At 60.4% G+C, this 18,329-nt stretch overlaps 1 protein-coding gene and 1 long non-coding RNA gene across 3 annotated transcripts; one reads left to right on the top strand and one right to left on the bottom strand.

Annotated features, from left to right (window-relative positions):
* Positions 1–2,689: 2,689 nt before the first annotated feature.
* Positions 2,690–17,765, bottom strand: EFNB3 (ephrin B3). Of its 2 annotated transcripts, XM_054005871.1 has the most exons (6): positions 17,693–17,765; positions 16,873–16,993; positions 12,172–12,464; positions 6,937–7,029; positions 5,708–5,812; positions 2,690–4,188 (listed from the first exon to the last, which is right to left on the bottom strand). In XM_054005871.1, exons 2-6 carry the CDS (start codon positions 16,989–16,991, stop codon positions 3,788–3,790), a joined length of 1,011 nt encoding a protein of 336 aa, XP_053861846.1. In that variant the 5' UTR covers positions 16,992–16,993; positions 17,693–17,765; the 3' UTR covers positions 2,690–3,787. The 2 variants fall into 2 exon arrangements, with proteins under 2 accessions (XP_053861846.1, XP_053861845.1); XM_054005870.1 differs by lacking the exon at positions 17,693–17,765 and having other exon boundaries at positions 16,873–17,471.
* On the top strand, positions 15,327–17,543 carry LOC128823528 (uncharacterized). Its single transcript, XR_008441775.1, has 2 exons — positions 15,327–15,811; positions 17,465–17,543. It is a non-coding gene; the product is annotated as an uncharacterized LOC128823528 (long non-coding RNA).
* Positions 17,766–18,329: the final 564 nt, after the last annotated feature.

The following is an 18,329-nucleotide window of genomic DNA, read 5'->3' as shown; positions in this document are numbered from 1 at the left end:
GCTGGCAGTGCGGACCTGGTGCTCGCTGATCTAATAGCCAGTCCCGTCCCTCGTTAGCAGCACACACACCCCACTCTGTGCCCCCCACATCGTTCCTGTGAGGGTTGGCGGGGGGGCAGGGAAGTGGTTTAGAACAGGGACAGCTAAGTGCCAGGACTCCTGGGTTCTCTCCCAGGCTCTGGGAGGAGAGTGGGGGCTGGTGGGTTAGAGCAGGGGGGGCTGGGAGCCAGGACTCCTGGGTTCTCTCCCTGGCTCTGGGAGGGGAGTGGGGGCTGGTGGGTTAGAGCAGGGGGGGCTGGTAGCCAGGACTCCTGGGTTCTTTCCCCGGCTCTGGGAGGGGAGTGGGGGCTGGTGGGTTAGAGCAGGGGGGGCTGGTAGCCAGGACTCCTGGGTTCTCTCCCTGGCTCTGGGAGGGGAGTGGGGGCTGGTGGGTTAGAGCAGGGGGGGCTGGGAGCCAGGACTCCTGGGTTCTGTTCCGAGTCACTCCCAACCCTCCCATCCCCGACCCAGGGCCTGATCCTAACCAGTGTCCCCTCGAGGGGAAACACCCCACCCCACCCCCACGAGCTGCCCATCCCCGGACCCCCACCCCCTCCACAGCTTCTGCAGCTACTTCTGCCACTAACTGTGTTGCGTGAGGCCGTTATGTGAACGGATCTGACAGCAGCCGGCGCGGCCCCCCCACTGTCTCCCCCTCCCCAGGGCAGAGTCTGTCCTATGCACCATGGATCTAATGGGGCTTCTCACCCCCCCCCCCCGAATGCAGCCCCTCTGGCGTTGTGGGAGGAGGGTGGCGAAGGCCTGGCTTAGATCAGCTGGGAACAGAGACAACCCCCCCATCACATCGAGCCCTCCCCCCGCCCCGCCACATCCAGGCCCCTTGTCAGGGTGAGGGTGAGACAGGGACAGGGACATGGGAGGTTATTTCGGGGGAGAGAGACACCAGGCAAAACGCACTGAGAAAGGCAGAGCGAGGGGGGGAATGGGGCAGAGGCCTGTCCCCTCTAGGGGACGCCGGCTCCCACCCGGCCCCAGGGTGGGGACTGGCTGGCTCAGGGGGGCAGGGAATGGGGCAGGGGAACTTTTCTCTCTCGGGGGCACCAGCAGTGATCCAGACCCAGGTGCCCCCCAAACTAGGGATATGAATCCCCAGTGAATATTCCCCCCTTGCTGAGAGAAAGGGGGCAGTGTGTGGGGATAGAGAGATAGATCAATGGGAATAGATAAGGAGACAGACAGGGTGCTTATAGGAATATACAGACAGACAGGATATGAACGAGAATAGATAGATAGACAGGCAGAGGGTGCAAACAGGAATAGACCGACAGACAGACAGGCAGAGGGTGTGAACGGGAATAGACCGACAGACAGGCAGACGGTGCAAATGGGAATAGACAGACAGACAGAGGGTGCAAACAGGAATAGACCGACAGACAGACAGACAGGCAGAGGGTGCGAACGGGAATAGACCGACAGACAGACAGACAGGCAGAGGGTGCAAACGGGAATAGACCGACAGACAGACAGACAGGCAGAGGGTGCGAACGGGAATAGACCGACAGACAGACAGAGAGGCAGAGGGTGCGAACGGGAATAGACCGACAGACAGACAGACAGGCAGAGGGTGCGAACGGGAATAGACCGACAGACAGACAGAGCGTGCGAACGGGAGTTGACAGAGAGGCAGAGGGTGCGAATGGGAATAGACCGAAAGACAGACACAGAGATAACCGAGCAGGAGGGATGTATTTTTATATATTTTCCAGGAGTGAAATTCCAGTCCAAGCAGGTCCCAGGCAAGGTATGTGCAGGGTCAATTGATATAACATGTCTTTTCTCCCCGCCAACGCCCCCCACCCAAGTGCCCCGCGCTGCCCCATGGTTGGTCTCTGCAGCAGATGCATCTCGATTCTCTGCTGGGCTCAGCCTGCACCTCCGGAGAGCCCAGCAGAGCCCCTACATCATCCTGGGGACCGGCTCCTGCCTAGGCCAGTTCATCCCACCTGGCCCCCCGGGATCCAACGTCCCCTCGAGCTGGCCCGGCTAGTTTCACTGCTTCACCATCGAAACTTTGTGCCTAATTTCCTGTGTGAACGTGTCTAGCTTCAGTTTCCAGCCGGAGCTCCGCCAGGATCATGACCGCTGTCAGCCTGGCTTGGCCGGACCCCTTTCCACCATCCCCTTACCAAGGCGCAGGGACGACTCGTCCCCATCCCTTTTGGCTTTCGGAGGCGGCTTTCTCGGGCTCGGCTTCGGAGGGACCCAGCCGCCTTTCGGACCTGTGGTATCCTGCTATCCCCTGGCGACATGGGAGGCCGCGAAATTAAGCGTGGGGAGGGGGTTGGTTTGTGTTCATGTAGACCCACCCAACCCCAGAAACTTCCCGCAGCTCGCTGGCAGATCCCAGGGGTGGAACATGCAGGGGGGAGCAGCCCTGAACTCTTAAAAAAATAGATTCATCCGTTACGAAGTCAAAATCACCTCTATAGTCCTGTTTATCATACTGCTTTCCCAGGAGACGAGGCCTCTGGTGAAATATCTCTTCTCTCTCACATCACTCACCAAAGCCAGGGGGCAGAATCACAAGTGTAACCACCCCCTCCCCCCTCCGAGGCTCCCTCGTGAACTCACAAGGGAAAAGGGGGCAGGGGAGAGACGGGTAGGAAATAACCAAGGGCGTCCGGACAGATGCACAAGAACCTCTATAATGCACGTGATCGGACAGTAAATTCCACCAACAAAAGCTAAGAAATTCCCAGGTCAAAAAATGTCGTTAAAGCCCGCAAAGATCCGTGCCCCTCCCCCGCCTCTCCCCCCCCCAACCACTTCTTTTTCCCCTTGAAGCCATTTCCGGGCCCGAAACAGGAAGTCCCACCCGAAACAGGAAGTCCCCATCCCAAAAGAGGAAGTCCCACCCTCGCCGGAGTGTCTTCCTCCACCTCATTTCCTGGTGGGCGATATGTCACTTCCTGTGGCTTAACGTTCGCTTCTTGCTGAATGGCAAGGGGGGTGAAAAATGACGAGCCCACTCCCATACCTCCATGCCTGCCCCCCCCCGGACGAAAATGTCTCTCTGATAAAGGGGGGGTGGGGGGAGGGCGCGTGCGTCTGGCAGCCACTTTTGTTGAGTCACATTTTCAAACAGCGACATAGAAAAGGTCCCAATGGTTGAAATAACCAAACCTTTCGCCCCTCCCTCGAATCCCACCCCCACTACATGTGAACTGGGACTGGGTGTGTGGGGGGGGGTAAAACTGCCCCCGCCAGTCCTTAGGACAGGGGGAAATCTCCTGAACAGGGCTGATCTCCCCTCACCCCACCCCAGGACATAACACTGCTGCTCCTGGCCTTCCCCCTGACCCCACAGACCCCCATCCCGAGGGGGGGAAGAGGTAGGACCTGGCCTGGAAGGGACTGTAGGGATGGGAGGAGCGGAGCTGGGGGGGGTCTGGGGAAGGGACCCGCTCCGAGCCCCCCCCACATCAGTGCCAGAGAGCAGAATGGCACAGGGACCCCCTAGGCCCCCATTAACCCTGTCAGCGCCAGAATATAGGGCCCCCCCATCTCTGCTTTAACCCTGTCAGTGCCGGGGGCTCTTCACACGAGGAAGAATTGGGAGTGGGGGGCATCCGTCTCCGTCAGCACTGGGGGGGCCATCCGCATTGGGGGGGTCGCCGTCCTGGATCCTTGTGAACCCCATCAGCACCGGGGGGGGGGCGTCCGTATTCGGGGGGAGAGGCATAAGTCCATAGCCAACACCGGGGTGGGCCCGGCCCCCCCTTCCCCCTCACACTTTGTAGTAGATGTTGGCGGGGCTTTGGGGGGGCATCTCCTGGACAATGTAGACGGGGTGCCCATAATCCCCGCTCACTTTCTCGTAGTGGGGGCAGAAAGTCCCATCCGATGTCCGTAGCGGGATGATGATGTCGCTGGGCTCCGACCCGTTGTTGTTCCCCCCCCCGCCGGCCCCGCCCCGCTTGGGGCTGGTCAGGCTGCTGAGCGAGAGGGGCGGGAGGTGAGTGTCGCTCTGCTTGGCCCGCCGCCGGCGCCAGCACACGGCCCCCGTCACGCCCGCAGCCACCAGGGCCACGAAGGCGGCGCCCCCCGCCGCCCCAGCCACCACGGGCACGTTGGACTGGGGCAGGGGCCCGTTCGCGCCCCCCGCCGGGCCTGTCGCGTTCCCAGCGCCTGTGGGGGGAGAGAGAGAGAGAGAGAGAGAGAGAAAGGGCTCAGGAGAGAGAACCCAGGAGTCCTGGCTTCCAGCCCCCCCCTGCTCTAACCCACCAGCCCCCGCTCCCCTCCCAGAGCCGGGGAGAGAACCCAGGAGTCCTGGCTTCCAGCCCCCCCCTGCTCTAACCCACCAGCCCCCGCTCCCCTCCCAGAGCCAGGGAGAGAACCCAGGAGTCCTGGCTCCCAGCCCCGCCTGCTCTAACCCACCAGCCCCCACTCCCCTCCCAGAGCAGGGAAGAGAACCCAGGAGTCCTGGCTTCCAGCCCCCCTGCTCTAACCCACCAGCCCCCACTCCCCTCCCAGAGCCGGGGAGAGAACCCAGGAGTCCTGGGTCCCAGCCCCGCCTGCTCTAACCCACCAGCCCCCACTCCCCTCCCAGAGCAGGGAAGAGAACCCAGGAGTCCTGGCTCCCAGCCCCCCCTGCTCTAACCCACCAGCCCCCGCTCCCCTCCCAGAACCAGGGAGAGAACCCAGGAGTCCTGGCTCCCATCCCCCCTGCTCTAACCCAACAGACTCCATTCCCCGCCCAGGAGCCCAGGGCTGGGCTAGCAGGGGTCAGGAGTGAGGGGCACCGGCAGAGCTGGGGGGGGGGGGGCGGAAATGGTATATGGGCCTTTCCTCTGTAGGGGGCACTGCCCAGGTTGCTCCCCCTCTGGGATCCGGGGTGGGGCTATCGAGCCAGCCCCCGCCCCCGCCTTGCTGGGTGTGAAGGGGTTAATGGCTTGTCGCTCTGGCCCGGGCAAGCAGAGGCTGGTGGATGCTGATGCCTGTAAAGGACCCAGGGCTGGGGGACCCATCACAGAGACAATTAGCTTCCTTAACCCGCTTTGACAGACAGGAAGGGGCTGTAGTCCACGAAAGCTTATGCTCTAATAAATTTGTTAGTCTCTAAGGTGCCACAAGTACTCCTGTTCTTCTTTTTGCGGATACAGACTAACACGGCTGTTACTCTGAAAGGAAGGGATCAGAAACCCCCCTGGGCCCAGCCAGTCAGCCAGCTGCCACCATGAACAGGGCTGAGAGCCAGGACGCCTGGGTTCTCTCCCCAGCTCTGGGAGGGGAGTGGGGGCTGGTGGGTAAGAGCAGTAGGGGAAGGAGTCAGGACTCCTGGGTTCTCTGCCCGGCTCTGGGAGGGGTGTGTGGGGGCTGGTGGGTTAGAGCAGTAGGGGAAGGAGTCAGGACTCCTGGGTTCTCTGCCCGGCTCTGGGAGGGGTGTGTGGGGGCTGGTGGTTGGGGGCAGGAGCCAGGACACCTGGGTTCTGTTCTGAGTCACTCCCCACCCCCCCATCCCCGATCTGGGGCCTGATCCTAACCACACCCCCTCAAGGGGAAACCCCCACCCCACCCCCACGAGCTGCCCATCCCCGGCCTCTGGACGCGCATGGTCGGGGTGAGCCATCTAGAACATGCTGGGGGAGGGGCAGGGACCCCCAGTGCTGGGTGGGGAACTGGGGGGGGGGGGAGGGCAGCTCTGTACCTGCACCGCTTTCCCTGCCGGCGTCTGCCCTGTCCAGCGTCCCGTGCTCCTTCTCGGGCGGCGTCTCTGGCCCCGATTTCTGGGAATTGGACCCCGTGCCGGGATCTGGGGGGGCAGAGAGAGAGAGAGACCTGCATGGATGGGGGAGCAACAGGTGCTCACAGACCAGGGTCCCCAACACACTCTTCCTGCTGGGTGGGTGCAGAGCCCCCTGTACCCGACTTCTCCCAGCCCCCTTCCCCTCTGCGTGCTGCAGTACCCGGCCTGGCCAGGAGGGGGTGCCAGTCACCACTGCAATCTATGGGAGGCAGGACCAACACCAACACCCTCACCCTCAGCTCTGCCGGTGCCCCTCACTCCCGACCCGCAGCCCCTGCCAGCCCAGCCCTGCCCCCCCAGCTCTGCCGGTGCCCCTCACTCCCGACCCGCAGCCCCTGCCAGCCCAGCCCTGCCCCCCCCCAGCTCTGCCGGTGCCCCTCACTCCCGACCCGCAGCCCCTGCCAGCCCAGCCCTGCCCCCCCCCAGCCCTGCCAGTGCCCCTCACTCCCGACCCGCAGCCCCTGCCAGCCCTGCCCTGCCCCCCCCAGCTCTGCCGGTGCCCCTCACTCCCGACCCGCAGCCCCTGCTAGCCCAGCCCTGCCCCCCCCAGCTCTGCCGGTGCCCCTCACTCCCAACCCGCAGCCCCTGCTAGCCCAGCCCTGCCCCCGCAGCTCTGGGGTGTCCCTCACTCCCGACCCACAGCCCCTGCCAGCCCAGCCCTGCCGGGTGGGGGGGGGAAGGGAGAGTTGAGCAGAGGCTTCCCCAGAGGCTGTGGGTCATTCACCCCAGTTCGCGGCCCAGGGGTAGGGCCCTCCCTCCCCCTTTCCCCTCCCCCACTCGCTACTTCCTATCCTCTTCCCACCCTGGCGCTGCAATCATGCAGCGCTAATTAGCTCATTGGAGGGGCTCAGTGGCAATCACCCAGATCCACCCAGATGGGAGAAAGGCTTCCAGAGCCGGGGAGAGAACCCAGGAGTCCTGGCTCCCAGCCCCCCTGCTCTAACACACTAGACCCCACTCCCCTCTCAGAGCCAGGGGGGAGAACCCAGGAGTCCTGGCTCCCAGTCCTCCAATTCATGCTCCCTGCCCCACAGCGCCCCCTAGCACCGCCCTGGAGCTAGCACCCCCTGCTGAGCCCCCATCACACTGAATTCCCCCCCACACACACAGACAGCAATTTTGTGACTTACGCTGCCCCACTTTCAAGACGACTTTCATCCCCTTCGACAGGCAGGCGCCGCCCCTCAGGTTCTCCAGCCCCTCCTTGGTGCCATCCGATGTGGCTATGCGGAGAGACAGGAACATCAGAGCGGGGCAGGGGCAGAAGGGGGCGCTCTCCCCTGGCAGGCGGGGCTGGCTCCAGGGCGGCGCTAGGGGGCGCTGTGGGGCAGGGAGTGGGGCAGGGTGGCTCAGCAGGGTCAGTATGGGGGGGGCGGGGTTGCTCTGCAGATGGGACGCTATATGTGACATGTGTGTCTGTGTTGGTTGGTGTGGGGGTGTGTGATCTCCCTGTCACGCCCGCCGTGTACGTGGGGGTCTCTGACCGCGGCGTGTGATGGGTGTGTGTGGGGTGAGGCTGTGTGAGCTCCTTGTAGTTCTGTGGAAGGAGAAATTAGACCCTGGTGCTTATAGTTCAGAGACACACACACACAGAGACGCATACACAGAGACACACACAGGGCTAGATCTCTCTCTCACACAGACACACACACGGACACACGGGCCTAGATCTCACACACACACACACACACGGGCCTACATCTCACTCACACACACACACACGCACTCACACACGGGCCTAGATCTCACACACACGCACACACACACACGGGCCTAGATCTCACACACACACACACACACACAGGCCTAGATCTCACACACACACACACACACACACAGGCCTAGATCTCACACACACACGGGCCTAGATCTCACGCACACACACACACTGTGTTACTAGGTCACTATTGTGCTGCTCTCAGCAATTTGCCTCTCGACCCGACCCGCAGGGACAGCGCAGCCTCCATCCCCCACGGGACCCAGTAGTCCGGGCTCCCAGCCCCCACCCCCACCCCCATTGTCTCCCCAGCTCTGAGAGGGGAGTGGGGACTGGTGGTGAGAGCAGGGGGGCTGGGAGCCCATTGGGAGGTCAGTGCTGAAGACGAGCGGGGGTGGTGGCCCGGACGCCGGGGTCCCCAGGGAGTGGTGTGTGTGTGTGGGGGGGGGTTGCATGCGTGCGGTGGCAGCAGGTGCCGGGGGCGCCGGCAGGACAGGCCGTCACATCGCGTTAGCCGCGCATGGCCAGGCCCTTTCACTGCCAAACATGGGGGGGTCCGTGCTCAAAGATGCCGGCTCCCTAGGCCAGCCCCCCCCGCCGCAGTCAGTCTTCTCCACGGACCCCCCCATCCCCTCCATGGTACCCTGCCCCCCAGTCCCCTCCCACATGCCCCCCATCACCCACCCCACCCCCACAGACACCCCCACACATTCAGCCCCCCGATGCCCCCCACCTCGTCGGCTCCTGCCGCAGCCCAGCGACTCCCCACCCCCCACACCACTCCGTGCCCCCCCCTCAAAACCACCAGCCCCCAGCCGCTGGCCCTGGTCTGTTCTGTCCCCCCACACCCCGCGCCGTGCCCCCCCCTTCAAAACAATCGGCCCCCAGCCACTGGCCCTGGTCTGTCGTCCCCCACCCCCCAGCACTGGACCCAGGAGTCCTGGCGTGTTTAAAGATCTGGAACAAACATTTGTGTATTAGATACGGCCACCTCTGGGGCGGGGTGGCCGGTTACCCGGGGACCCGTCACCCGGTGCTGAGATGTGGCCACCTCTGGGGCGGGGCGGCTGGTTACCCGGGGAACCCTCGCCCGGTGCTGAGATGCGGCCACCTCTGGGGCGGAACGGCCTGCCCGGTGCTGAGATGCGGCCACCTCTGGGGCAGGGCGGCCAGTTACCCAGGGACGTCTCACTCGGTGCTGAGATGCGGCCACCTTGGGGGCGGGCGGACGGTGACACAGGGACCGCTCGCCTGGTGCTGAGATGGGGCAGCTGGTTACATGGGAACCTCTCGCCTGGCACAGAGATGCGGCCACCTCTGGGGCAGGGCGGCTGGTTATCCAGGGATTTTTTACTGGGGGGGGGGTGTTCCGGTTCTGTCACTTCCTGTCCTACTTGGCACCTGACCCTCCGCACTTCACCCCCTCATGTCTGGTTGGGCAGAACAATCATCTGACAAGAATCTGGGTCAGCTCCTCTCCCTCCCCCACCAGGCCCTTCCCCCCACCATGCTCCTGCCCCCCTTCCCCCTGCATCTCCCCCCCCTCCACCCTGCCATCTCCCTTCCCTGCTTCTCCTGGCCTCTCTCTCTTCCCTCCAGTGCCCCCCCCCAGGGATCCCCTCTAGGCCCCTTCGTTCCCCCCACCCACACCAGTAAAAACCCCAACACCCCCCAGGAGACGCTGGGGCAGGTGGGTGATAGCAAAGGGGGAGGGGAGGGACAGGAAGGGAGGGGAAAGGGTGGGAATGGGGGGTGGGGAAGGGGAGGGGTGGGATTGCGGGTGGGAATGGGGGTGGGGAGGGGCAGGGAGGGGGGAATGGGGGTGGGAAGGGGTAGGGGTGGGGATGTGGGGTGAGGAGGGGCAGGGAGGGAGGGGGGCGAATGGAGGTGGGGGGGGCCTGAGGACTTGAGTGTCCCTTCCCCAGGTGACGTCAAGCCCCCATGAGCCCGCCCTGCCCCCCCGCTGAGCCCCCCCTTCCCTGCGTGGGGGGGCTGCAGCCTCTCTGGGGTGGTGTCGGGGGGGCGGTTGCTGTGGCGCGGTTGCCAGGATGCCCGGAAGTCACTGGTTTATTGGGAGACAGTTGCCATAGCAATGGGGGAAAGACCACCACGGCCTATGATGGGAACCGCGGGGGGGGGGGGGGGAATAGACATGCGGGCCCTCCCACCCCTCCCCACCCCCCGAGGGGCAACGATTGCCCCCCCCATGGGGCCTTGCTGATTCCAACCGGCCCCTCCCCCCTGCTCCCCTCCCCCTCTTACTGCCCCTCCCCCGTCCTATTCCCTCCGTGCTGCTCCCCCCCCCGAACCCCTCGCCCGTGACCCAGATGTCAGGAAGCGTCAGCGCCTGGATGTCAAAAGGGAAAATATCCCGGAGCAGACGCCAGGCTCCAGGCTGTGGGGAGGGACTGCTCAGCCCAGGCCCCCCCGAGCCCCATCTCGCACGCGCCCTGTCTCGCACGCACAAGCATGTGAGCAGCAGCTGGGGGACGAGGCCTTGTGCCTTCTATAGGGAGGGGGCCAGGTTAGTTTGCAAGGAGAGCGGGCGTGTGAGAGCCTGTGGATGGCAGAGGAGGGGGCGGTGCCCTGGGCATGTGAGTGTGCGTGGAATGGAGCGTGCAAGAGGTTGAATGTCCAACCTGTGTGTGTGTGTGCGAGAGACGGAGTGTGTGAGGGTGTGAACGTGCAACGGGCGGGTTTGACGGAGCAAATGTTCACCCCGTGTGCATGCCAGGGACCACTTGAGCGTGCGAGGGGCCGAACAGCTCTACCGTGCGTGCAAGAGGGGGATGGTGCATGGGTGTGAGTGTGCAATGAGCCACATGAGTGTGCAAGAGACCAAACAGCTGCCCCAGTGTGTGTCTGTGGACCAGCTTGAGCGAGCGGGCCAGGAGGCGTGTGCAGGCCCTGGTCTGAGGGGGGTGAGCAAGAGGGTGTGCAAATGTTTGTGTAAAGGACCAAGTGGCTACGAGTGTGCGACAGAGGCCATGGCCAGAGGGTTGGCGCGCAAAGGTGAAAGGTACCCCATGTGTCTGCAGGGGAGTGAGTGTGCAAAGAATGAGGGGCATGCAAGGGACTGTGTGTGTGTAAATGCACATGAGGGCCTGAGTGTGTGAGGAACATTTTGGGGAGGAGGAGGGGGCAGTCTGAGTGTGCAAGCAAACTGAGCTATCCCCTTGCATGCCCACTCCTGTTCCACACCACACCAGTCCATGTGCACACACCCTTGCACGCGTTTCCCCCCATGCAAGGTGCCTTGGTCTCTTGCACGCTCACCCCCTGACATGCAAACGCCTCCTCTTGAGAGCCTCCGTCCCATGCAAACAACCCCTCACCCCTAGGACACAACACTGGACTCGAGGGGGGGTCACCCCACGACTCCAACTCTGCCCCCAACTTCTCAGACCCTGTGATCCCGGCTGGGAGCCTGCCACTGTCACCCCAGGCACGGCCTCGGGAGTCGCAGGGAGCCCAGGGCTGGGCTGGCAGGGGCTGCGGGTCAGGAGTGAGGGGCACCGGCAGAGCTTGGTGGGGCTGGGCTGGCAGGGCCTGTGAGTCGGGAGTGAGGGGCACCGGCAGACCTGGGGCGGGGGCAGGGCTGGGCTAGCAGGGACTGAAGGTCGGGAGTGAGGGGCACCAGCAGAGCTGGGGGGGGCAGGGCCGGGCTGGCAGGGGCTGCGGGTCAGAAGTGAGGGGCACCGGCAGAGCTGGGGGGGCAGGGCTGGGCTGAGCAGGGGCTGTGGGTCGGGAGTGAGGGGCACCGGCAGAGCTGGGGGGGCAGGGCTGGGCTGGCAGGGACTGAAGGTCGGGAGTGAGGGGCACCAGCAGAGCTGGGGGGGGCAGGGCCGGGCTGGCAGGGGCTGCAGGTCAGAAGTGAGGGGCACCGGCAGAGCTGGGGGGGCAGGGCTGGGCTGAGCAGGGGCTGTGGGTCGGGAGTGAGGGGCACCGGCAGAGCTGGGGGGGCAGGGCTGGGCTGGCAGGGGCTGCAGGTCGGGAGTGAGGGGCACCGGCAGAGCTGGGGGGGCAGGGCTGGGCTAGCAGGGACTGAAGGTCGGGAGTGAGGGGCACCGGCAGAGCTGGGGGGGCAGGGCTGGGCTAGCAGGGGCTGCGGGTCGGAAGTGAGGGGCACCGGCAGAGCTGGGGGGGCAGGGCTGGGCTAGGAGGGGCTGTGGATTGGGAGTGAGGGGCACCGGTGGAGGTGAGGTTGGGGGTGGGACGGGAGAAGCCGACAGATGCCAGCGGCTCGTGGGCGGCGAGCGATTGACTCTGCAATACACAGCGTAGGAGGGCAGGAGACAGACAGACAGAATGACGGACAGATTGTGTTGGGGAGGGGAGAGGAGCTGGATTTCACAACACAGAGCCTAAGAGACAGGAGCCCCCCCTCCAAATCCCAGCTGACTGACCCCCACCAGGGACCCCCACCAGCTGCATCTGTCGCCTGGCGCTGAGATGCAGCCACCTCTGGGGCAGGGCGGCTGGTTACCCAGGGACCCCTCGCCCAGCGCTGAGAGGCAGCCACCTCTGGGCCAAGGCGGCTGGTTACCCGGGGACCCCTCGCCCGGCGCGGAGAGGCAGGAGGGAAATGCATCAGACCTGGCTCCCAGCCCCACAAGCTGGGGGAGAACCCAGGTGTCCAGGCACTCACTGATGATGTAGTAGTCTTGGTTGCTCTTGAATTCGTGGCCCCACAGGTTGGGGCTGAATTCCTGGAACTTGATGGTGAATCGCACGTCGTGCTCAGGCCGGTCGCACGTCAGCAGCAGGTTGGGGGCCCGCAGGATCTCGCACGCCCGGGCCTGCTCACCCGGCACCAGGTACAGCTTGTAATATTCGTACTCCTCTGCTGAGAAAGGGCCCGGCGGGCGGGACCGCGGGCAGATCAGGTCCAGACGGTCGCCAATCTGCGGGTACAGGACGTAGCCGCCCGCCGCCTGGAACCTGCCAGAGACGGGGTGTCAGAGAGGGGACCCCAACCCGCGTCCCCCTGAGCCAGCCAGTCCTCACCATGGGGCCAGAGGGGAGCTGGCGCCCCCTAAAAGGGACAGGCCCCTGCCCCATTCCCCGCCCCCCTGAGCCAGCCAGGCCCCTCCCGACAAACCAGCTACCCACCTGGCAACAGGGCCTCTCCCGGCCCTCGTCTATGTGCAACACCCATCCCCTCACCCTTCTGCTGCCCCCCCCCCCAGCCCCGCGCCTGGGGGAGCCACCCAGACCCACCCCCGCCCAGAGTTGGGGGAAAGATCCCAATCAGCTGCCTATGGTCCCCGAGGGACCCCTCACCTGGCGCGGAGATGCGGCCACCTCTGGGGCGGGGCGGCTGGTTACCCAGGGATCCCTCGCCCGGCACTGAGATGCAGCCACCTCTGGGGCAGGGCGCAACTACTACTCTAGTGGGTTGGGGGCGCGGGCCTGGGAGCCAGAACTCCTGGGTTCTATTCCTGGCTCTTGGAGGGGAGAGGGGCTAGTGGTTAGAGCGGGATGTGGGTGGGCTGGGCGCCAGGACTCCTGGGTTCTCTCCCTGGCTCTGGGAGGGGAGCGGGGGCTGGTGGTTAGAGCAGGGGGGGCTGGGAGCTAGGCTCTGGGAGGAGAGTGGGGGCTGGTGGGTTAGAGCAGGTGTGTGGTGGGGCTGGGAGCCAGGACTCCTGGGTTCTATTCCTTATCTATGCCAGAGTCAGGGCTAGAACCCAGACGTCCTGATGGCCACAGGCCTTTAGCCCAAGAGCCGATGTAACACCAAGGGGCGGGATCGAACCGGGGACCTCTGGAGCATAGAACATGAGCCTCTACCGCATTTTCTCTCCAGGACCGGTGGCCTGATTTCGCGGTTCCTGGGAATTTCCCCCACATTTCCTCGGCCAGCCCGGGCCCCGTTCAAGCCCCGTAACCCCCCCACCCCGGAATCTGCACATATCGATACGGGCCACAGCAGACCATCACGCCCACTGCCCCCCGCCTCATCCAGCCCTCCAGGTCCCCTCCCACCCTCCCCACGGCACCGCAAAGCAAGATCTGAAAATCGTCCACCACGCCCTGCGGCCTTTGATCTCTCGGTCCCCTGCAAATCCCGCAGAGGCCCAGGGTTCTCTCTCAACTCTAGGGGCAAATCCTCGGCCGGCGAAGATGCAAGAGGCCCTGAGTTTTTCAGTCAGTTGCCATGCTGGGGCGCGAACCCTTCGTCTTTCCCACTGGCACGTCTATCTTGACTAAGGGCAAGTGATTTGAGAGGACACTGGCGTTGTAATGATGCTGTATCGCTCAGAGGGGCAGCTGGTTTGCGGCTTAGCTATCTGGTCAGAGGGCTGGATTTTTCAGCGCTTCACAGGGCACTTTTGTGGCCGATGGACTTAAAAAACAAAGTCCAGTGTCTTGAACACAAGCGGAGGTCGCTTTGAAAATGACCTGGGCGCTGCTCCCCACCCCAGAGCCAGCTGCGTTGGAGCGTTAAAGGTCTGATCAGAAGTCACACGAATCAGTGTGGATTCCCGGCTGATAAAGTCTGATCCGTGTACCTCCCGGATGTTAAAATATTCATTTGCGATCAGACCAGCTCAAACATATGGGGCCTGCCTCTAGTTAATAAGAGAAACTCATTTTCAGCGGCTTGGCGCATCCGTCGGGCATTGCATTTGCCTTCTTAATTTTAAGCAAACGACAGCATTCGTGAGGAATAACTCCACCAGAATAACTTCTGGCCAGCTTCATCAAAACCGACAGCGATGACCGAGAATAGCCGCCGGAATATTTCCTGTGTCCTTCCGGCCTGGGCAGCTAAAAATTATCCCAATGGCTTCCAAAACCAGGATTCGGGGGCAGGAGTTTGCGGGAGAAATCTGAGCTCCGGCTGGGAAAGGGAGTCCCAGATTTTTCCGCTTTTGGAAAACGTCCGGTTTGAAGATCATTCCAAAAAAATCAGTCGATGGATCTCGCCGGATTGGACACCGAAAATCTTCATGGAACCCCCCTCCCCAAACGGGGCTATTGGATAGTCACAGATACGGTTTCTGGCTGGGCCGTAGAAGTTCCCAGAAAAAAACTGGTGCCGAGGGAAACTCAAGAGAGAAACTGGTTTGCGGGGAGCCCGTTCCCTCCAGCCTCGGGACCGGCCAGCTCTCCAGTGTCCCAATCGCCTACCACGCACACACAAAGCCACGGCTCGTGGTCCCGGGAGATTTAGAAGCCTTCCACTGAGTCTCAGACTGCTAGGTTCCAGTTTTCCCCAAGGGGTTTAGGCACCTCGTTTCCATTGATTTCGCCAAACAGCCCAAGCGGTGCTTAATTTTTACATTCGCGACTGATGCAGAGGTGCTGGGGCTCTGCCCAGCCAAGCCCTGGCCCAAATTAAGCGCTGGGCCCGAGTGATCTTTGAAAATGGGACTTGGCGTTCGGGGGTTTTTAAAGCCGGTCAACAATTTTCTAGCCTTAGGCCGCTCAGCCAATCGGCATGTGTGTGTGTTTATATATATATATATAGGAGTATCAGAGATCTAAGCTTGTGCGTGTGTCCAAGATCATGTCCTAAGCAAGCCAGTGGTTTGCTTTAAAAAGAAAGTGGCGTTAAAAAATGACAGGAAGTATTCCCAGATACACACACTGCCCACTCCCCAAGAGACAGCAACATTGGTCCCCATACGCCAATGTCGCCAGCGGCTGATCTGGTCTGATACGTTCATTCTGCGCTGTGAAATAAATACATTTTAAAAATAAAGCGGCCTCTCTTTTTATTCTGTTTTAAGATCCACACATCCCTTGGATGTGGGGATGGGGGAGAGGGAAAAAAAACAGCCAGGATGCCGCCGAAAAACACCCTTCTCCCTCGATCTGCAAGGAGAGGCCACTGGGAGACGGCTACCCCCTTTTTCAGGCCTGGGGGCTGGTGGAAAAGATTTAGACGAATAGATCCATTAGCTCGAGTATGTATTTGTTGCTAGGAAGCACTGCCACACGCTGATGGGAGTAATTGTCGCGTTGACGAATGCTCCATATTTCTGGCAACCAGGCTCCATCCCTCGCCAGCCTGTCGGACCCCCGAAAACTTTGTCGTTTGCTCCGAAGGGGGAAGGGGTTTTGATTGAGCCCGGAGCAGATGCAGGACTCGGGTGGTTTCGATGGATCTCGTGTCTGGAGTGATACGGCCAGGAGGGAAGAAAACGTATCTTCCAGATCTACCCGGGCAGAGAAATGCCTGCTTTGACCTATCAGCCACATAAAGCGCAGTCCAGCAAACAGGCCCGTGTGCGAAATGAAAAGGATTCGCAGAGCCCCACAACACAAGGCAAGACCCAAAGGTCAGTCTCAAGAAGCCGTCTGGAGCGGGATAAATTCATATATTCTGCTTTGAGCCAAGGGTTGGACTAGATACCTCCTGAGGTCTCTTCCAATCCTGATCTTCTATGATACCCAGTCAGTTGTTTCAAGGGGATATCAAACTACACACAACTTTAAGAAGCTGCCAGTATAAAGCTAAAGAAACACACACGCACACACACACACACAGAATAACTAATTTTAAGGGCATCCCCCCCTCCCCGTTCGATACACACACACACACACATGCTTGATCTACACAGACGTACACACTGAAGGCACCAAAACCAACACCCACAACTCGGAAGATGCACATTTATAGACCGCACCAGCGGAGATCACCACTCATTTTCTAAAAAAGACAATGCCAACCCAAAATCCGCCGTTCAAGAGGCCTACCACAAATTCACACCCATCTCCAGTTTGCCTGCACAAACTTCACCAAAACACCGCAATATCTCTCTTAAACACACACACACACACACTCGCTCTCCTGCGCTGGACAGCGTCAAAAGGCCACCAGATATTTTCCCCCCTAAAAAACAAACACCTCTCACCTTTGCACTGAAAACACCGATTTGTCCAGAATTAAAAAAAAATATATATGATTATAAAGAGCAAAAACAACAATCCCCCCCCTCTGATTTTGTTAAATAAAACATCGTCCTTGATTTTGGGGGGGGAGGTCCCACTCCCAACACACTTTCCAGGAAATGGGTTGACTGAAGAGGGATAAAGGGAAAGAAAGAAAAGTTTGACAAGGGGATTAAAGGGCAGACTTTTGAGAGTGAAACTGACACAGGTCCTTATAAAACCCTTGTCAGTTACACTGGAAATTGACTGGATTGGGGGAAATGGAAAAAAAATGCAATTTCTTTTTCCCTTCACTCCCCCCCCCTTTCTCCTCTGGGATTTGCAGCCCCAAAATCAACCACGATTTAAAACTTGGGCGTGCCTTCCCTCTTCCCCCCCAAACCCATCCCCTCTTTATAGCAGAAAAAGCAGCACGAAACCAAGGGAGTTCCCCCCCTTCCCCACTTACTTTTTATTTGCTGTATTCCAGTATATAGGCTCCAGGCTCACAGCTGATATAACCCAAAGTTCCAGCAAGGAAAACAGTAACCCTATAGAGAGTCCGAGCAATGAAGTCCTCAATGCCATGACTGCAAAGGAAAAGGAATGTTTTTACCCCTCCTCTGTGTTTTCTTCTTGAGATTCACACACACACACAAATCAAGAGGCTCCCAAAGACTTTGCCCCCCTCTCTGCCTAGGCTAGATAAAGTTTTATGGATTTCCCCCCCCCCATACACGCCTGGATTTTTCATGCCAGAACTGGAAAGTTGGTTGTTTTGTGTGTGTGTGTTGTTTTTTTCTTCAAGATCCTAATGCCATCTTCAGCCTTGGAGAAAAATACATCTAGACACACACACACACACAGAGAAAATTCGCCTCCACTTCTCTTGTGTGTGTCTTTCTGGTCTGATCTCCTGAGCAGGGAGGACACAGAGTTGTAAAACACAAGGAAGGGAGGGAGGGGGAAGGAATTCATTTGAAAGCCCCCTCCTGGACTCCTTGTCTTTGGTGAGGTTTTTTTTTTTTTTCTTTTTCTTTTCTTTCTCTTTTTTTTTGAAGGTTCGGCATTGAGTAACTCCAGAGATGAGGACAGAGAATGGGAGTTAGCAGAGAGGAGGAGGAGCAGGATAGAAGAAGTGGTGAATGGGAAATACTGGAGGAAAGAGAGAAAGAGAGAGACGGGGCACATACACAGAGAGAGAGAGACTAGGATCTGGAGTCTGGACTTTAAGGAAGACGTGGAATCCGGATTCAGGTATAAAATTCTCCCCAGTGAATAGCACACACATAAACCAGCAGAGCCAGCCAGCAAGGTTGCTTGAAGACAGGAATATTTTGCAGCTCAGTTCACTCGGCCTCTCCGCTTCCCTGTCAGGACTAATCAGAGACACAGTCGCTTCTTGACCAAAAAAAAAAAAAAAAGAGAGAAATCAGGGTCCTTTTCCCGAGCCGCTTTGCGCAGCGACGAAACAGAGAAATGTCGCCAAGCCTCGATTTATTCGTCAAATGCCCAGCCCAGTTCTTTGTGTGTAGGGAAAGGTGGATTTGTGTTACAAAGTCACTTTTCATCCGGTGAGGGAGACGGTTTTTTTAGGGGGAGGAAGATGTGGGGTTGGAAATCAGTCTGGGATTGGAAAGGGACCCAAGAAACAAATCCTCTGATTTTGGCCCTCGGACCAGGCGGGATGGGTTTTCGTTGGGGCTCCCAGGCCAGAGCGTCAGGGAGCATCTGGGGCCTGGGAAGTGCCTTGCTGAAGCAATATTTGCGAGGTGGGATTTCTCCATGAGAATCGGGGGGATCGATTAAACAAGCAAGAACCCCCCTCGATTGCCAAATCCGGTTGGAGATGAATCCAGTGGCTTTTGAAACCCCGCACAGATTCGAAGGCCGTTTCCGAGCTGCTGGGCCCATCAAAGAGTTTCC

The sequence above is a fragment of the Malaclemys terrapin genome, chromosome 15 (assembly GCF_027887155.1).
Source record: "Malaclemys terrapin pileata isolate rMalTer1 chromosome 15, rMalTer1.hap1, whole genome shotgun sequence".
Lineage (NCBI taxonomy): Eukaryota > Metazoa > Chordata > Testudines > Emydidae > Malaclemys > Malaclemys terrapin.
Note: the sequence above shows the minus strand (reverse complement) of the source record. Positions and strands in the feature narration are given on the sequence as shown.